Source organism: Salmo salar, chromosome ssa01 (genome assembly GCF_905237065.1).
Source record: "Salmo salar chromosome ssa01, Ssal_v3.1, whole genome shotgun sequence".
NCBI classification, from domain to species: Eukaryota; Metazoa; Chordata; class Actinopteri; order Salmoniformes; family Salmonidae; genus Salmo; species Salmo salar.
Genome location: NC_059442.1, coordinates 26,493,805 through 26,509,280, shown reverse-complemented (window position 1 = coordinate 26,509,280; position 15,476 = coordinate 26,493,805). Strand labels below are relative to the sequence as shown.

General features: G+C 43.6%; 1 protein-coding gene across 7 annotated transcripts in view; it reads right to left on the bottom strand.

Annotated features, from left to right (window-relative positions):
- LOC106588600 (regulator of G-protein signaling 6) overlaps positions 1-14,379 on the bottom strand; it is a 74,337-nt gene extending 59,958 nt beyond the window's left edge. For 2 of the 7 annotated variants that reach the window (XR_006769358.1, XM_014178122.2), the window contains exons 1-2: positions 13,921-14,378; positions 11,851-11,966 (exon numbers count right to left, since the gene is read on the bottom strand). Coding sequence is in view for 6 of the 7 variants with exons in the window: in XM_014178122.2 (XP_014033597.1) it covers positions 11,851-11,940 (90 nt within the window). In the remaining variant the exon portion in view is untranslated. Of the gene's footprint in view, positions 1-11,850; positions 11,967-13,920 lie in introns of all 7 variants that reach the window. The other 5 variants (XM_014177792.2, XM_014177864.2, XM_014177951.2 and 2 more) reach the window with 5 other exon arrangements.
- Between the last annotated feature and the right edge of the window lie 1,097 nt (positions 14,380-15,476).

Here is a 15,476-nt window from a genome sequence, read left to right as displayed (position 1 = left end):
CAATCTCTATTGCACTCCACACTGCCCTTTCCCACCTGGACAAAAGGAATACCTATGCAAGAATGCTGTTCATTGACTACAGCTCAGCATTCAACACTATAGTCCCCTCCAAGCTCATCAACAAGCTTGGGACCTTGAGACTGAACACCTCCCTCCGCAACTGAATCCTGGACGGGCCACCCCCAGGTGGTAAGGGTAGACAGCAACACATCCGTCACACTGACCATCAACACAGGGGCCCCTCAGGGGTGTTTGCTTAATCTCCCTGCTCACCCACGACTGCGTGGCCGCGCAAGACTCCAACACCATCATGAATGTTGCTTACGACACGACGGTGGTAGGACTGATCACAGATGACGATGAGGCAGCCTATAGGGAAGAGGTCAGAGACCTGGCAGTGTGGTGCCAGGACAACAACTTCTCCCTAAATGTCAGCAAGACAAAGGAGCTGATCGTGGATTACAGGAAACAGAGGGCTGAGCACATCGTGAGGCTGTAGTGGAGCGGGTCGAAAGCTTCAAGTTCCTCAATGTCCACATCACAAGAAATGAACATGGCTGATACACACACACACAGTTGTGAAGAGGGCACGTCAGTGCGTCTTCACCCTTAGGAGGCTGAAAAGATTTGTTATAGGCCCTCAGATCCTCAAAAAGTTATACAGTTGCACCATTGAGAGCATCTCGACTGGCAGTATCACTGCTTGGTACGGCAACTGCAAGGCGCTTTAGAGGGTAGTGAGTACGGCCCAGTACATCACTGGAGCCGAGCACCCTGCCATCAAGGACCTCTATACTAGGTGGTGTCAGAGGAAAGCCAAAGAAATTTACTCCAGCCACCCAAGCCATAGACTGTTATCTCTGCTACCGCACTGCAAGCGGTACTGATGCACCAAGTCTGGAACCAACAGGACCCTGAACAGCTTCTACCCCCAAACCATAAGACTGCTCAACAAGACTGTTAAATAGCTAATCAAATGTCTACCCGCTGCTGCTACTCTCTATTATCTCTCCTGTTGCCTAGTCACTTTTACCATACCTACAGTATATGTATATAGTTACCTCAATTACCTCGTACCCCTGCACCAACTTGGTACTGGTACTTCCTGTATATAGCCATGTTATTTTTACTCGTCATTGTTATTCGTAATTCACTGTGTATTTATTCCTCGTGTCACTATTTCTACTTTTTTTCTTTAATTCTGCATTGTTGGAAAAGGACCCGTAAGTAAGCATTTCACTGTTAGTCTATACCTGCTGTTTACAAAGCATGTGACAAATACAATTTGATTTGATTGATTGATTTGATTTGAATGCCTGCAGCTCAAAGGAAGCTGAATAAGGAGCATGAAAAATACATTTCTAATGTGATTACTGAGGCCATCATTGGGAAGCATTGGCAGCCCTCAGGCCAGGCAACGATTTACTGTCAGAGTACATCTGCCAGGAACAATCAGAGGCTGGAAAAGCTGTCTGCAATCTACGGAGGGTGAATATTTATGACATTGAAGTGTGTCAGACAATTAGATGTCGTAATCTAGGACAGGGCTTCCTAAACTTTTTGACTTTGTGACCCACCAATTGAGATGTCTTTTGAGTCGCCACCCACCATGAGGGTTGAGCGGTGAAAAAACATACACAGGCCAAAGAAAAGTAAAAAATATATTAACAATACCCTCTTGTTAAAAACATTTAACTGAATGTAGATTTGAGTATGGGCTCTTGTGACCAATTTTAAGACATTTACTATATAACAATGAAATTATTTGTAACAATGCAGGGGTTTTTTTCTGTATCAAAAAGGGGCTTGACAGGGGGCTGAATTTTGTCTGGGCCCTGGACAAGAACATTTGAAGCCCTCAATTTAATGTAGTTTTAAATCCAATTTCCTGCAATTCTACACATTTTGAGATGGTGAATGCTATGTTCTTATGCTCAAACACTATAACAAAATCAATGGGGGCCTAGTTGTCAAGCTCAGGAGTGAAAGTCGATTTAATTTCTTACCGGTACAAGACTCTGTTTTTTTACAGGTGTAATCATAGAATTACATATAAAATCTCTGTTAATTGAATATGATCTCTGTGGGCCTAGAAGGCCTAGTAAAGATTTGTCTTATAACTGTTAACACGTTTTACCGTGTACTGTGGCATAAAAACAAACACTAAATCAATTATTAGGGCTGAGGTAGTCATGAAGTTTTGTCAGCCAATTATTGTCATGCAAAAGACTGCCGGTCTCACGGTAACTGACCGTTAATTAACATAAACACGTTTAGCATCTCCAGGCCTCCATGCATACAAGCCGCTGATGTGCACCTTTGGAACATCTACATTTAAAAAAGTCAAAAATCTATTCAATATAGACCATCACAATAAATACATGATTTATTTCAGTCAGGTCTAAAAAAATATTATGATATGAAGAACATGTGTTTCAGAAGAATAGAATATGAGTTGGACTACAGTATGTTATCTGGCTATGCTCCCATGCCATAGGCTGTAGGCTTGTTCATTTAGCGGAGAAGATATGCTTATAAGTCCCACGCCATTATTTTATATTATATGATTTTATAGTAAGAAAAATATAACTGAACTTAACTGAATAAAATAGGAAGGATATGTGGCTACAGTTGAAGTCGGAAGTTTACATACACTTAGGTTGGAGTCAATAAAACTCGTTTTTTAAACCACTCCACAAATTTCCTGTTAACAAACTGTAGTTTTGGCAAGTCGGTTAGGACATCTACTTTGTGCATGACACAAGTCATTTTTCAAACAATTGTTTACAGACAGATTATATCACTTATAATTCACTGTGTCACAAGTCCAGTGGGTCAGAAGTTTACATACACTAAGTTGACTGTGCCTTTAAACAGCTTGGAAAATTCCAGAAAATGATGTCATGGTTTTAGAAGCTTCTGATATGCTAATTGACATAATTTGAGTCATTAGAGGTGTACCTGAGGATGTATTTCAAGCCCTACCTTCAAACTCAGTGCCTCTTTGCTTGACATCATGGGAGAAAATAAAATTGCAGACCTCCACAAGCCTGGTTCATTCATGGTAGTAATTTCCAAATGCCTGAAGGTACCACATTCATCTGTACAAACAATAGTACACAAGTATAAACACCATGGGACCACGCATACCGCTCAGGAAGGAGACGCGTTCTGTCTCCTAGAGATGAATGTACTTTGGTGCGAAAAGTGCAAATCAATCCCAGAACAACACCAAAGGACCTTGTGAAGATGCTGGAGGAAACAGGTACAAAAGTATCTATATCCACAGTAAAACGAGTCCTATATTAAAATAACCTGAAAGGCCGCTCAACAAGGAAGAAACCACTGCTCCAAAACCACCATAAAAAAGCCCGACTGCGGTTTGCAACTGCACATGAGGACAAAGATCGTACTTTTTGGAGAAATGTCCTCTGGTCTGATGAAACAAAAATAGACTGTTTGGCCATAATCACCATCGTTATGTTTGGAGGAAAAAGGGGGAGGCTTGCAAGCCGAAGAACACCATCCCAACCGTGAACCACGGGGGTGGCAACATCATGTTGTAGGGGTGCTTTGCTGCAGGAGGGACTGGTGCACTTCACAGAATAGATGGCATCATGAGGCAGGTCTATTATGTGGATATATTGAAGCAACATCTCAAGACATCAGTCAGGGAGTTAAAGCTTGGTTGCAAATGGGTCTTCCAAATGGACAATGACCCCAAGCATACTACCAAAGTTGTAGAAAAATGGGTTAAGGACAACAAAGTCAAGGTATTGGAGTGGCCATCACAAAGCCCTGACCTCAATCCTGGAGAGAATTTGTGAGCAGAACTGAAAAAGTGTGTGTGAGCAAGGAGGCCTACAAAGCTGACTGAGTTACACCAGCTCTGTCAGGAGGAAGGGGCCAAAATTCACCCAACTTATTGTGGGAAGCTTGTGGAAGGCTACCCGAAACGTTGAACCCAAGTAAAACAATTTAAAGGCAATGCTACCAAATACTAATTGAGTGTATGTAAACTTCTGACCCACTGGGAATGTGATGAAAGAAATAAAAGCTGAAAAATCATTCTCTCTACTGTTATTCTGACATTTCACATTCTTAAAATAAAGTGGTGATCCTAACTGACCTAAGACAGGGAACTTTTACTAGGATTTAATGTCAGGATTTGTGATAAACTGAGTTTAAATGTATTTGGCTAAGGTGTATGTAAACTTCCGACTTCAACTGCGTAAAAGTGACCATTTGAAACAGGTCTTATACAATATATTTAGAGTTATTTGGCAACTTTAGTTATGAATTATACAAACCATAGAAGGGCTTAGAAATCAAAACATATATGGGCTGCATGATGTGACTATAGGCTGTTGATGATTTGAGATAGTATCAAAAAAAGCTTGTGCTCTGTTGCTTCAGGCTGCACAGCTGTTCTCTCATCAAGTGATCATATTTGCACTATTCTAAATGTAATCTTGTCTTTACTAACATGTAAAATGAGTTTCGATTTAGAATGACCCATTATCAAATGGGCAAGAACAGGGGCAGGGGAAAAAAGACATGTCATCCATATGCACTCCAATAGTGAATGGAGGCCGCTTTCCCGGCTGGTTCCTTTTTCAGGCTACACGGGTTATATCACTCTACGCATCAACCACTGTTTGAGGAGCATGCAGCCTCTCGCTGCTCGACAGGTGATATTCCGGCCAAACTCTGTATGCCATGGGCTCTCCAGCCCTGTTCCTGCAGCTACCCAGTGATTCATTTGGGAAACCTTGTGAAATCTGTTCGGGAACATCGATAGTAACATGTTTTCACAACAAAACATATTTAATTAAACTGTTGACAGCCCCTCTCTCTGCACGTTGGAGAAAGTAATGAACGAGAGAGAGGAGGAGATGGAAACACATGGGGGTGAGATATTCTGTAGCTAAAGATGTCAGCCTATTAATTATGAATATATAAAAAATGCCCTATTACTAGGCTATTCAAAATCAAATACAAATTCAATAAAATTGTAGGCTTAGCCGCCTTGCAAAATCAATGACCCTATAGCATCGCTTAGGCCTATACGTTCTCTCCCAGTATCATGAATAGAACGTTTGAAGCATAGCACAAGGTAACCAGTCCATCCAGTATGCATAATAATACAGTCCACACTCAAAAGGTGATTACTATAATTTGTTTAATTTTGGAGAATAGGCTAGACCAATTATGTAACATAGACATCTGAAATCAGTTTTTGTTATTTTTTTACTGCTGTGCGTAATATCCAGTAGGCTATGTATTGTATAAGGGCACAATTACTATTTTAAATCATTTTCTTTTGGACTTAGGCTCATAGACCTATGTGTATACATAAACACTATGTCACATCCTGACCAGTATAGAGGATTATTTGTATTATTTAGTCAGGGCTTGGCAGAGGTATGTTTGTATTGTATGGTGTTTTTTTTTTTGTGTATAGCTTAGAGGGGTGTGTTATTTATGTGTTCCTGGGTTTTGTGGTGTATGTTTTAGTATGAGTAGGTTCTAGATTAAGTTTTCTATGTGCAGGTTTGGTTGCTGGACTCTCAATTGGAGGCAGGTGTTTCTAGTTGCCTCTGATTGGGAGTCCTATAAGTAGGTGTGTGTTTTGTTTGTCACTTGTGGGTAGTTGTATGTTAGCACTGCTTTTGTTTAGCCTGCTACACTGTTCCTGTCGTGAGTTTTCTTTATTGTTTTTCCTCGTGTTCACATTTAAAATAAATGATGATGAGCACGCAATCCGCTGCATATTGGTCCACTTTGTCCGACAGCGATTTCAACATATCTTCTGACGAAGAGGTTTGTGACAGAACTATCCACCACAACAGGACCAAGCAGCGGAGAAAGGAGCGGCACGAGGAATATATGGACTATACTGAGAGATGGACTTGGGAACAGATTCTGGCCGGAGAGGGCCCGTGGAAGAAGGCCGGGGTGGACCAGGAACGCTACCGGGGGACACGTCTGGCGAGGAAGCCGGAGAGGCACCCCCAATAATTTTTTTTTGGGGGGGCACACTTGTAGTTTGGCTAGGCCTAGGAAGAGCCATAAGCCAGCTACCTGTGAGAGTATGGAGGAGCGTATGAGGTGGAGTGCGCACCTCAGCGAAACACGGCGCTCTATCTCGCCCATACGCACGCACAGTCCGGTGCGCGCCATTCCAGCCCCTCGCAGATGCCGTGCTAAAGTGGGCATCCAGCCTGGTAGGAGGATGCCTGCGCAGCGCGTCTGGTCGCCGGTAGGCCTCCTAGGACCAGGCTACCCTATGCCCGCTCTACGTACGGCAACCATCAGGCCCCTGCACAGCCCAGTTCGCCCTGTACCAGCACCCCGCTCGTGCAGGGCTGCTAGTTCCATCCAGCCAGGACGGGTTGTGCAGGCGGTGCGGTCAAGGCCACCTGTGCGCCTCCATGGCCCAGTCTTTCCGGTTCCCGCCTCTCGTGCTAACCCGGAAGTGGGTACCTCCAGTCCGGCATGACCAGTACCAGCAACCCGGACCAAGCTTCCCATGAGCCAGCCTAGTCCTATTCGGCCTGTTCCCGCTCCCCGCACTAGCCCTATGGTGCGTGTTCCCAGGCTGATACTTCCAGTACCAGCACCACGCATCAGGCTTCCAGTGCGCCAGCCCAGTCCGACTCGGCCTGTTCCCGCTCCCCGCACTAGCCCTGAGGTGCGTATCTCTAGACTGGCACTACCAGTACCACACATCAGGCTTCCAGTGCGTCAGCCCAGCCTCAAGAGCCCGGCACCAGCGTGCAGTCCAGAGTATCCGGCACCAGCGTGCAGTCCAGAGTATCCGGCACCAGTGTCTAGTCCGGAACCGAGGGGGTCGGCCTGCGACCCGGAACCGAGGGGGTCGGCCTGCGACCCGGAACCGGGGGGGGGGTCGGCCTGTGACCCGGGACTAAGGGAATCTGCCTGTGACCCAGAACCGGGTGAGTCTACCTACGATCCGAAAATAAAAAGGATTAACTGTGTATCGAATGAGTCTACCTACAGTGTGGAACGGAAGAGGTCTGCCTACGATCCGGAACAAGGGGAGTCTGCCTACGGCCGAAACGGAGCAAGTCTGTCTGCAGTCTGGAGGGCAGTAGGCCTGAGCCGGAGCCACCTCCAGTTTAGGTGGGTTGGGGAGGGGGGGTGTAGCACAGGTGCCGTCGTTGACGGCAGCCACCCTCCCTTCCCTCCCTTTAGTTTAGGGGGATTTTCTGTTTGTTTTGGGGTATTTACTGGGTTTTGTGTAAGGTGCATCCGGGGTCTGCACCTTTGGGGGGGGGTACTGTCACGTCCTGACCAGTATAGAGGATTATTTGTATTTGGTCAGGGCGTGGCAGAGGTATGTTTGTTTTGTATGGTGGTTTTTTTTTGTGTATAGCTTAGAGGGGTGTGTTATTTATGTGTTCCGGGGTTTTGTGGTGTATGAGTAGGTTCTAGATTAAGTTTTCTATGTGCAGGTTTGGTTGCTGGACTCTCAATTGGAGGCAGGTGTTTCTAGTTGCCTCTGATTGGGAGTCCTATAAGTAGGTGTGTGTTTTGTTTGTCACTTGTGGGTAGTTGTATGTTAGCACTGCTTTTGTTTAGCCTGCTACACTGTTCTTGTCGTGAGTTTTCTTTATTGTTTTTCCTCGTGTTCACATTTAAAATAAATGATGATGAGCACGCAATCCGCTGCATATTGGTCCACTTTGTCCGACAGCGATTTCAACATATCTTCTGACGAAGAGGTTTGTGACACCCTAATGTGTATGAGTGTTTTGAATGAATCATCACCTTAGAAAGCGCTGTCCATTTCCTTGTGTTAGGCTTTGAAACAACATCCACAACGACCATGTTTTCCACTCAGTTTCAACCTGCTGTTGAACTTCTTTCTTCAACTTGATTATCACAGTGAGGTGAGTTTAAAAAGTATGACAGGTCCACTGTTTTGATGATAAGTGTTTGATGTGATTTTCAATTGAATTTGCATTGATGTCAGAGTGGTTAGAGGGACAGTAGAGCCCTGAGTACCAGGCCATTAGCAACCTGAAGGTCATCACCGAGTTGGGTACTACCAACGCATGTCCAGAGTGTTTAAGAGGAGTTTACTGACACGTGGTCATGACTCATGATTGCCGATGTGGCGGTAATAGGTATTTGTATTTCTTAAAGATCCCCATTAGCTGCTGCCAAAGCAGCAGTCCTGGGGTCCAGAAACATTAAGGCAGCAGCTACTCGTCCTGGGGTCCAGAAACATTAAGACAGCAGCTACTCGTCCTGGGGTCCAGAAACATTAAGGCAGCAGCTACTCGTCCTGGGGTCAAGCAACATGAATGCAGTTATATGCGGTCATGCAACCGCTCTAATCATGATGTTTCCATCTGGTTGTCAAACAGTCACTTCAGAAAGGCACTCCTGTAGGCTACCCATGCACGCTCCACCAAACAGTGCACTGTGCACCTGCAATTTGATGAATGGAAAGAGACACCTGTTACAAAACACCTAAAAGTGTATTGTAATGACATTCTGCGATTGTAATTAGGCCTACACCTGAATTGATGTGTCCACTGCTGACCACCACTATTTATTTTTCCGGGATGCCTTCCCCGACGGTACAGGCTTACTTTCACCCTTGGTCTAGAATTTATTATGGTGATTGTAAACTCTCAAAGATTATAGGCTATTATTATTTATTTTTTTAATATACAGTGCCTTCGGAAAGTATTCAGACCCCTTGACTTTCTCCACATTTTGTAAAATTACAGCCGTAATCTAAAATTGATTAAATTATTTTTTCCTAACAAATCTACACACAATACCCCATAGTGTCAAAGCAAAAACACATTTTTCCTAATTTATAAAAAAAAACTGAAATTACAGCCGTATTCTAAAATGTCCTAAGTACTTTGTTGAAGAACCTTTGGCGATTACAGCCTTGAGTCTTTTTGGGTATGACGCTATAAGCTTGGCACACCTGTACTTGGGGAGGTTCTCCCATTCTTCTCTGCAGATCCTCTCAAGCTCTGTCAGGTTGGATGGGGAGCGTTGCTGCACAGCTATTTTCAGGTCTCTCTAGAGATGTTCGATCGGGTTCAAGTCCGAGCTCTGGCTGGGCCACTCAAGGACATTCAGAGACTTGTCCCGAAGCCACCCCTGCGTTGTCTTGGCTGTGTGGTTAAGGTCATTGTTCTGTTGGAAGGTGAACCTTCGCTCCAGTCTGAGGTCCTGAGTGCTCTGGAGAAGGTTTTCATCAAGGATCTCTGTGCTCCGTCCATCTTTGTCTCGATCCAGACTAATCTCCCAGTCCTTGCTGTTGAAAAACATTCCCACAGCATGATGCTGCCACCACCATGCTTCACCGTAGGGATGGTGCCAAGTTTCTTCCAGACGTGATGCTTGGCATTCACGCCAAAGAGTTCAATCTTGGTTTCATTAGACCAGAGAATCTTGTTTTTTATGGTCTGATAGTCTTTAGGTGCCTTTTGGAAAACTCCAAGCGAGCTGTCATGCGCCGTCTGGCCACTCTACCATAAAGGCCTGACTGGTGGAGAGCTGCTGAGATGGTTGTCCTTCTGGAAGGTTCTCCCATCTCCACAGAGGAACTCTGGAGCTCTGTCAGAGTGACCATCGGGTTCTTGGTCACCTCCCTGACCAAGGCCTTTCTCCACCGGTTGCTCAGTTTGCCTGGGCAGCCAGCTCTAGGAAGAGTCTTGGTGGTTCCAAATTTCTTCCATTTAAGAATGATGGAGGACACTGTGTTTTTGGGGACCTTCAATGCTGCAAAAGATTTTTGGTACCCTTCCCCAGATCTGTGCCTCGACACAATCCTGTCTCGGGGGTCTACGGACAATTCTTTCGACCTCATGACTTGGTTTTTGCTCTGACATGCACTGTCAACCTTATATAGACAGGTCTGTGCCTTTCCAAATAATTTCCAATCAATTGAAATTACCACAGGTGGACTCCAAGTTGTAGAAACATCTCAAGGATGATGGAAACAGGATGCATCTGAGCTCAATTTCGAGTCACATAGCAAAGGGTCTGAATACTTATGTAAATAAGGTATTTCTGTTTTAATTTTAATACATTTGCAAAAATGTCTAAAAACCTGTTTTTTGCTTTGTCATTTGGGGTATTGTCACGTCCTGACCAGCAGATGGAGCTGGTGTAGTAGTTTGGGGGTCAGGACGTGGCAGTCTGGTGTGTGTCTTGTGACTCCTGATCAGGAACAGCTGAGAATCGTTGTTCCTGATTGGGAGTCACATATGTAGGAGTTGTTTGTCACTGGGGTTTGTGGGTAATTGTTTCTTGTTTAGTGTGGTTGCACCTGACAGGACTATTGGCTGTCAGTTTCCTTGTTTTTGTTTTGTATAGTGTTCTTTCCAATTAAATTGAAGGATGAATACTAACTCTGCTGCATTTTGGTCCATTCCTGAAGACAGCCCTTACAGGTATTGTGTGTAGATTACTGAGAATTATAATTTTTTTAATCCATTTTAGAATAAGGCTGTAACGTAACAAAATGTGGAAAAAGTCAAGGGGTCTGAATACTTTCCAAAGGCACTGAATATATAAAGTGTGTATATATATATATATATATTTTTTTTATTGCAATGCACAAAAATGTTTATCCCGCGAGCGTTCTGGACACCTGCCTCAACCCACAAGTGGATCTCAACCCACAGTTTGGGAAGCACTGCTCTAGGAGATAATGTTGTCTACTTTTGCTTCAATCTCCATGGCGTGTGACCACATTAAACCACATTAAGCCCGCTTATGTTCTGACTGCTCTTTCAGGTGGCCCGGGGAAGTGGAGCTCATTCTAGGAACCTTATTTCAGCACTGAACAAGGCACAAGCTCATTATACTCATTATCCTCCTATAATCATACTCATTTTCAGACAGACATTAGAGAGAGAAGTTCAATCAGTGAAAAATGTCTTCCTGAACAATATCATCATCATCAATCTTCCATTGGCTCCATTTCTTTTCTCAAATCATTTGTTTTTCTCTACCCACTATTGCAAAATCATTAGCAAAAAGGACAAAAATAACAGAATGGAATTGGGACTGGATCTGTCAACTCTTTGCTTTAGTTTTGCAATCATCAGCACATTGGGACTAGTTGGGAGATGAGTTTAAGGTGATCAGAAGCAGGTTTTTGAGTGGGCCTGCCTGTGCCGAGCAAGCTGTAGAGCTGAGAGTGAAGATAACAACCTCTTTATGAGTGGCTCCAGAGAAAGCAGACGAGCCCATCCTTGGAGGAGCAGCCACTTCCTGTGAGCCCTACTACATTATTACCCACGGTGCCGCTCACCCGCTCCTCTCTCTTCCCCAATCGAAGCACAGGCATTGAGACTCAAGTGCCATAGAGATTATATAATTACCCCTGACACATAAAAGGACCTTTTCTTCCACAAACCCACACTGATGGAGAGCTTATTAAAACTTTTGAAGGTTGCAGAGTACAGACAGTCTGCCGGGCTGCCAGAGAAAGTGTGTGGTGGCCAGTGTGTGTCACATCAGTGGCTGTCTCTGACAGACACACACAGAGAGGGTTTAGAACATGTTTCATTACCTGCCAGTGCGTAGGCCTCTTCCTGTCATATTCATATGGCTCAGATATTGAGATGTAATGTGATATAGACATTGAGAGATAAACAGCTGAGGTGTCAGAAAGCACTGTGAGATTCATTACTGTACCAATCTGCTTCCGAAACATTGAAATGAAATCGCTTCCAATGGATAACTACATTGGGTGCTTACCTATAGAAACTGTACCATCTTGTAAATGATCAAATTGTCCTATACCTTGCTATATGGGCTGTCAGAGAGCATACAGACACATACCTTTCTGTAGATGATCATGTTGGGAGAGTCCTCCTCAGGATCTGTTGTCACCATACCCTGTTGTCCCTGGTCTCTGGATCCCTCCTCCATGACTGCTGTGTCCTAGGCTCAGGAGGCTGCACGGAGACAGGGAGCAGAGGGGAGATGAAAGGACCATCATCAATGTCAAAGACTATTCATAATATACACTCATTTACCCAGGTTGGCCAAGTATCCCATATTTGATTAACAGTTCCCCACAGCAATGTATTCATTTGGTTCAGGGTGAAAAACACGGTCAGTTTATTATTATCATTATGACATTCCCCAAAATGTTTGCTCTTCTCTCAGGTGACAACACCTGTCACAATACAGGCAGATAACAAAGCCCTGGCAGTAATGCAGCACAGTGAGGGGAATATAAACTAGCTGACTAAGCCAAGAAAAATGTCAGGCCTGTGAGTGAAAGTGGCAAAATGTCCTGGCGACAGTCATGTATAATCAGGCATCGTACAGCCTTCTGCTGATAAGATATAGATACTCAGTGGTGTGCAGGACATTGGTGAGTCAGAGACTGTAAACAATAATTATAATAGGTACATTGTTTGTTGGGCATAGGTAATGTGAAGTCAGCCTGTTATTGAATTCATTAGGCTACTATGGTTAAAACCTTGACAATTTGCACAGCTAAGACAACATTAGCCACACAGTGTGCTTTGATCAGGCTTGCTAGTCCTGTGTACTCACGTAAGGCTTAAAAAGCTACCGTAAGGGATTATACATGACCTCCATTCAATATCCATCCCACTACATCTCTCTGTTTTTCTCTCTCTCTCTCTCTCTCGCTCCCTCGCCCTCTCCCTCTCTACAGGATAATTAATTCTGCTTAACTAAGGATTTTCATAATCTAAGTTCACAAGGCTACAATCATATTCCTCTGCAGTTGAGTAATAATGTGTATCAGATTGGAGTAAGCATTTGTAATCATGCGTCAGGCAGAGAAAGAGGGATTACATAATTTGACACATTCATATTTTTGGAGTACTAGAACAGAGAGGGACGATAAAGCTTCCAAGAACAGTTTTATAAAAAAGCCTTATAGCCTCATATTTATTTGAATAACTGTTTGTGTTCCACTACAAGAAAGTCTCATCGGTTATTACGGTTGTCCTGAAAGGAGGAGCTGTGAAACTCTGCATTCTGAAACAGCAGTGAGAGTGCATCATGGCACATTCTGTACAAAATTGTATGAAATGAAAGTTTTATACATAGTATAAATCAGTAAAACAACATTTTGCCTGAGTGAGTTGTAGTACAATTATTGTTTCTTGAAGTGTGGCCACTTGATGCATTGTAATCCATAACAAACATAGACTATAATGGTTAGCGGATCGGATTGAGATTGAATACATCCAATAAACCACTAGCTGCTCAGCACTAGACATTCAAGGTTGCTTTGAGTCTTTCATAGTCATGATTTATTTCAACTGTTGAACACACAAAGAGCATTATCCTATAGAGCAGGAAGCAGTAATCATGCACGTTATACACTTTTTATCCAATGCTGTTATTGCCACCATGATGATGGATTGAGGAGTTGTTTGCAGCCTGAATTGATTAGCAGAATGTCTAAGTAACCAGGAGTTCCTAAACTAAGTTAACATCCTCTCCCTTTATCAACTTCTCCAACCATTCAGACATTCTGTATGAATTATATGACACCTACAAGACAATATATTCCTATGTGAATAGATGAAGACCTGCAACAGCTCCTTGCTATGAACTGCTCCCCACCTATTATTCATGGCAACAACTTCATTTCCAAAGCACGCAAATCTAACGTCACAGAACACCAGTCCTGTAGAAGTCTGTGTTAGCGTTAACAGGAACACAGGCACTGACATACATGCACTGACAGTCACCATCTAATTCCATAGCCTCAACAGGATACTCTGAGCTGTGGAGAAAAGTTTATGTACAACAGGCACAAAACAGACATGCAGTTGATCGTCCACAGCCAATCCCCCTCACTCACACCAGCCAGCCAATACAATGCTCCTGATATCTCCCAACTAATGAAGCATTCATTACCTTAGCAACAAAATAATACCTTGTCCACTGCTCCCTGTTTTGCTGTCCTTACGAACAAGCAGCAGGCAGGTTCATGGTATAATTGGCAGGGGGGAGAAATAATTTAAAAAAGAAAGGATGAAAGCAGTGGAGCAGCGAGAGAGAGAGCAGCTGGTTGGTCACTGCAGTATTCCTCTATTCTCCAGTTTTCTGTCTGCCATGGGAGGGAGTACGGAGTGGAGTGGAGCGGAGCGGTTAGGGAGATCCTCGACTCACATGTGCGTCCCCCTCTCCTCTCTGTCTGTCTGTCTGTGTGTTTCTGTCTGTCTGTCTGTGTGTGTGAGGGAGAGGGAGCGAGAGGCAGATTGAGTTGGGAAAGGGGGAGGTAAACGGGAATTAGAGAGAAGTTAAAGAGAAAAAAAGAGGGAGGAGCGAAAGACAGATAGCGCAGAGAGAGGGTGAGTGAGGGATGGGTTGGAAGAGAGGAGATGAGATGGAGAGCGTGAGTGCTTTGGATGCTGGGTAGCAGAGCAGGAAAGCAGGGCAGAGAGAGCTGTACACAGAACCTGGACTCAGGGGTAGACGTAACATAGTAAATGTAAATCTGTCAAACAATATGTTACGTTTTGTATGGTATGTATTCATTTGTGGATGATCATCATCCATTTCGTATGATATGTTACGAATTACAATTTATATAATAGGTGGCTAGGTGGCTTACGTTAGCTAGGCTAGGGCTTAGGGTTATGGTTTGGGTTAAGGTTAGGGCTACGAGTTAAGGCTAGGGTTAGGGGTTTATGTTAGGGTTAAAGTTAGGTTTAGGAGTTAGGGGTTAAGGTTAGAGTTAGGGGAAAGGTTAGCTAACATGCTAAGTAGTTGCAAAGTAGTTCAAAAGTAGTTATAAAGTTGCTAATTAGCTAGTTGTAAAGTAGTTGTAAAGTTGGCCGTGATGTGATTAAAACACGCAACGTTTGGGTTGCTAGACGTTCGCGTTAAACGCCTTCCCATCAACCCTGAGCAACCTCCCGCCTTGAATATTTTAAAAGTAATCTTCTGTTTTATGTAACCATACCATATCATACTAATTTGAGTGTCATAGAGTTACATTTACTATGTTACATCTAGTCTTTGAGGCCACTGATGCTGAAAATAAGAATCATTCCATAAAGAGGACACTGAAATCATAATGAAGGCCAAGTTACACTTTGATGGTACAGGATGAATTTGAAATAATGGAGAGATGATTAAATGTGTAGTTTGTTAATCCACGGTTTCATTAACATTTAATTGAAAGCCCATATTCTACAGGCTGCACATAAACAAATGAATGTGCAAGACAAAGGCTACTGGGTTTTAAATGGTGATAACTAAGACTGCAGCCACTTAATGAACTGACAAACTGTACTGTAGTTATTCTGTAATTCTCATCAACATGCTATAGAAACATATTCCAACTAAAAATGTGCTTGTTCTAGGATGGCAAGAGACGATAATCTCTTTCCCTTGCCCTCCCCCTCTCTCTGCCGTCTCCTCTCTCTTTAACACTCTAGGAACATCCAAGCTTAAATGGTAAACCA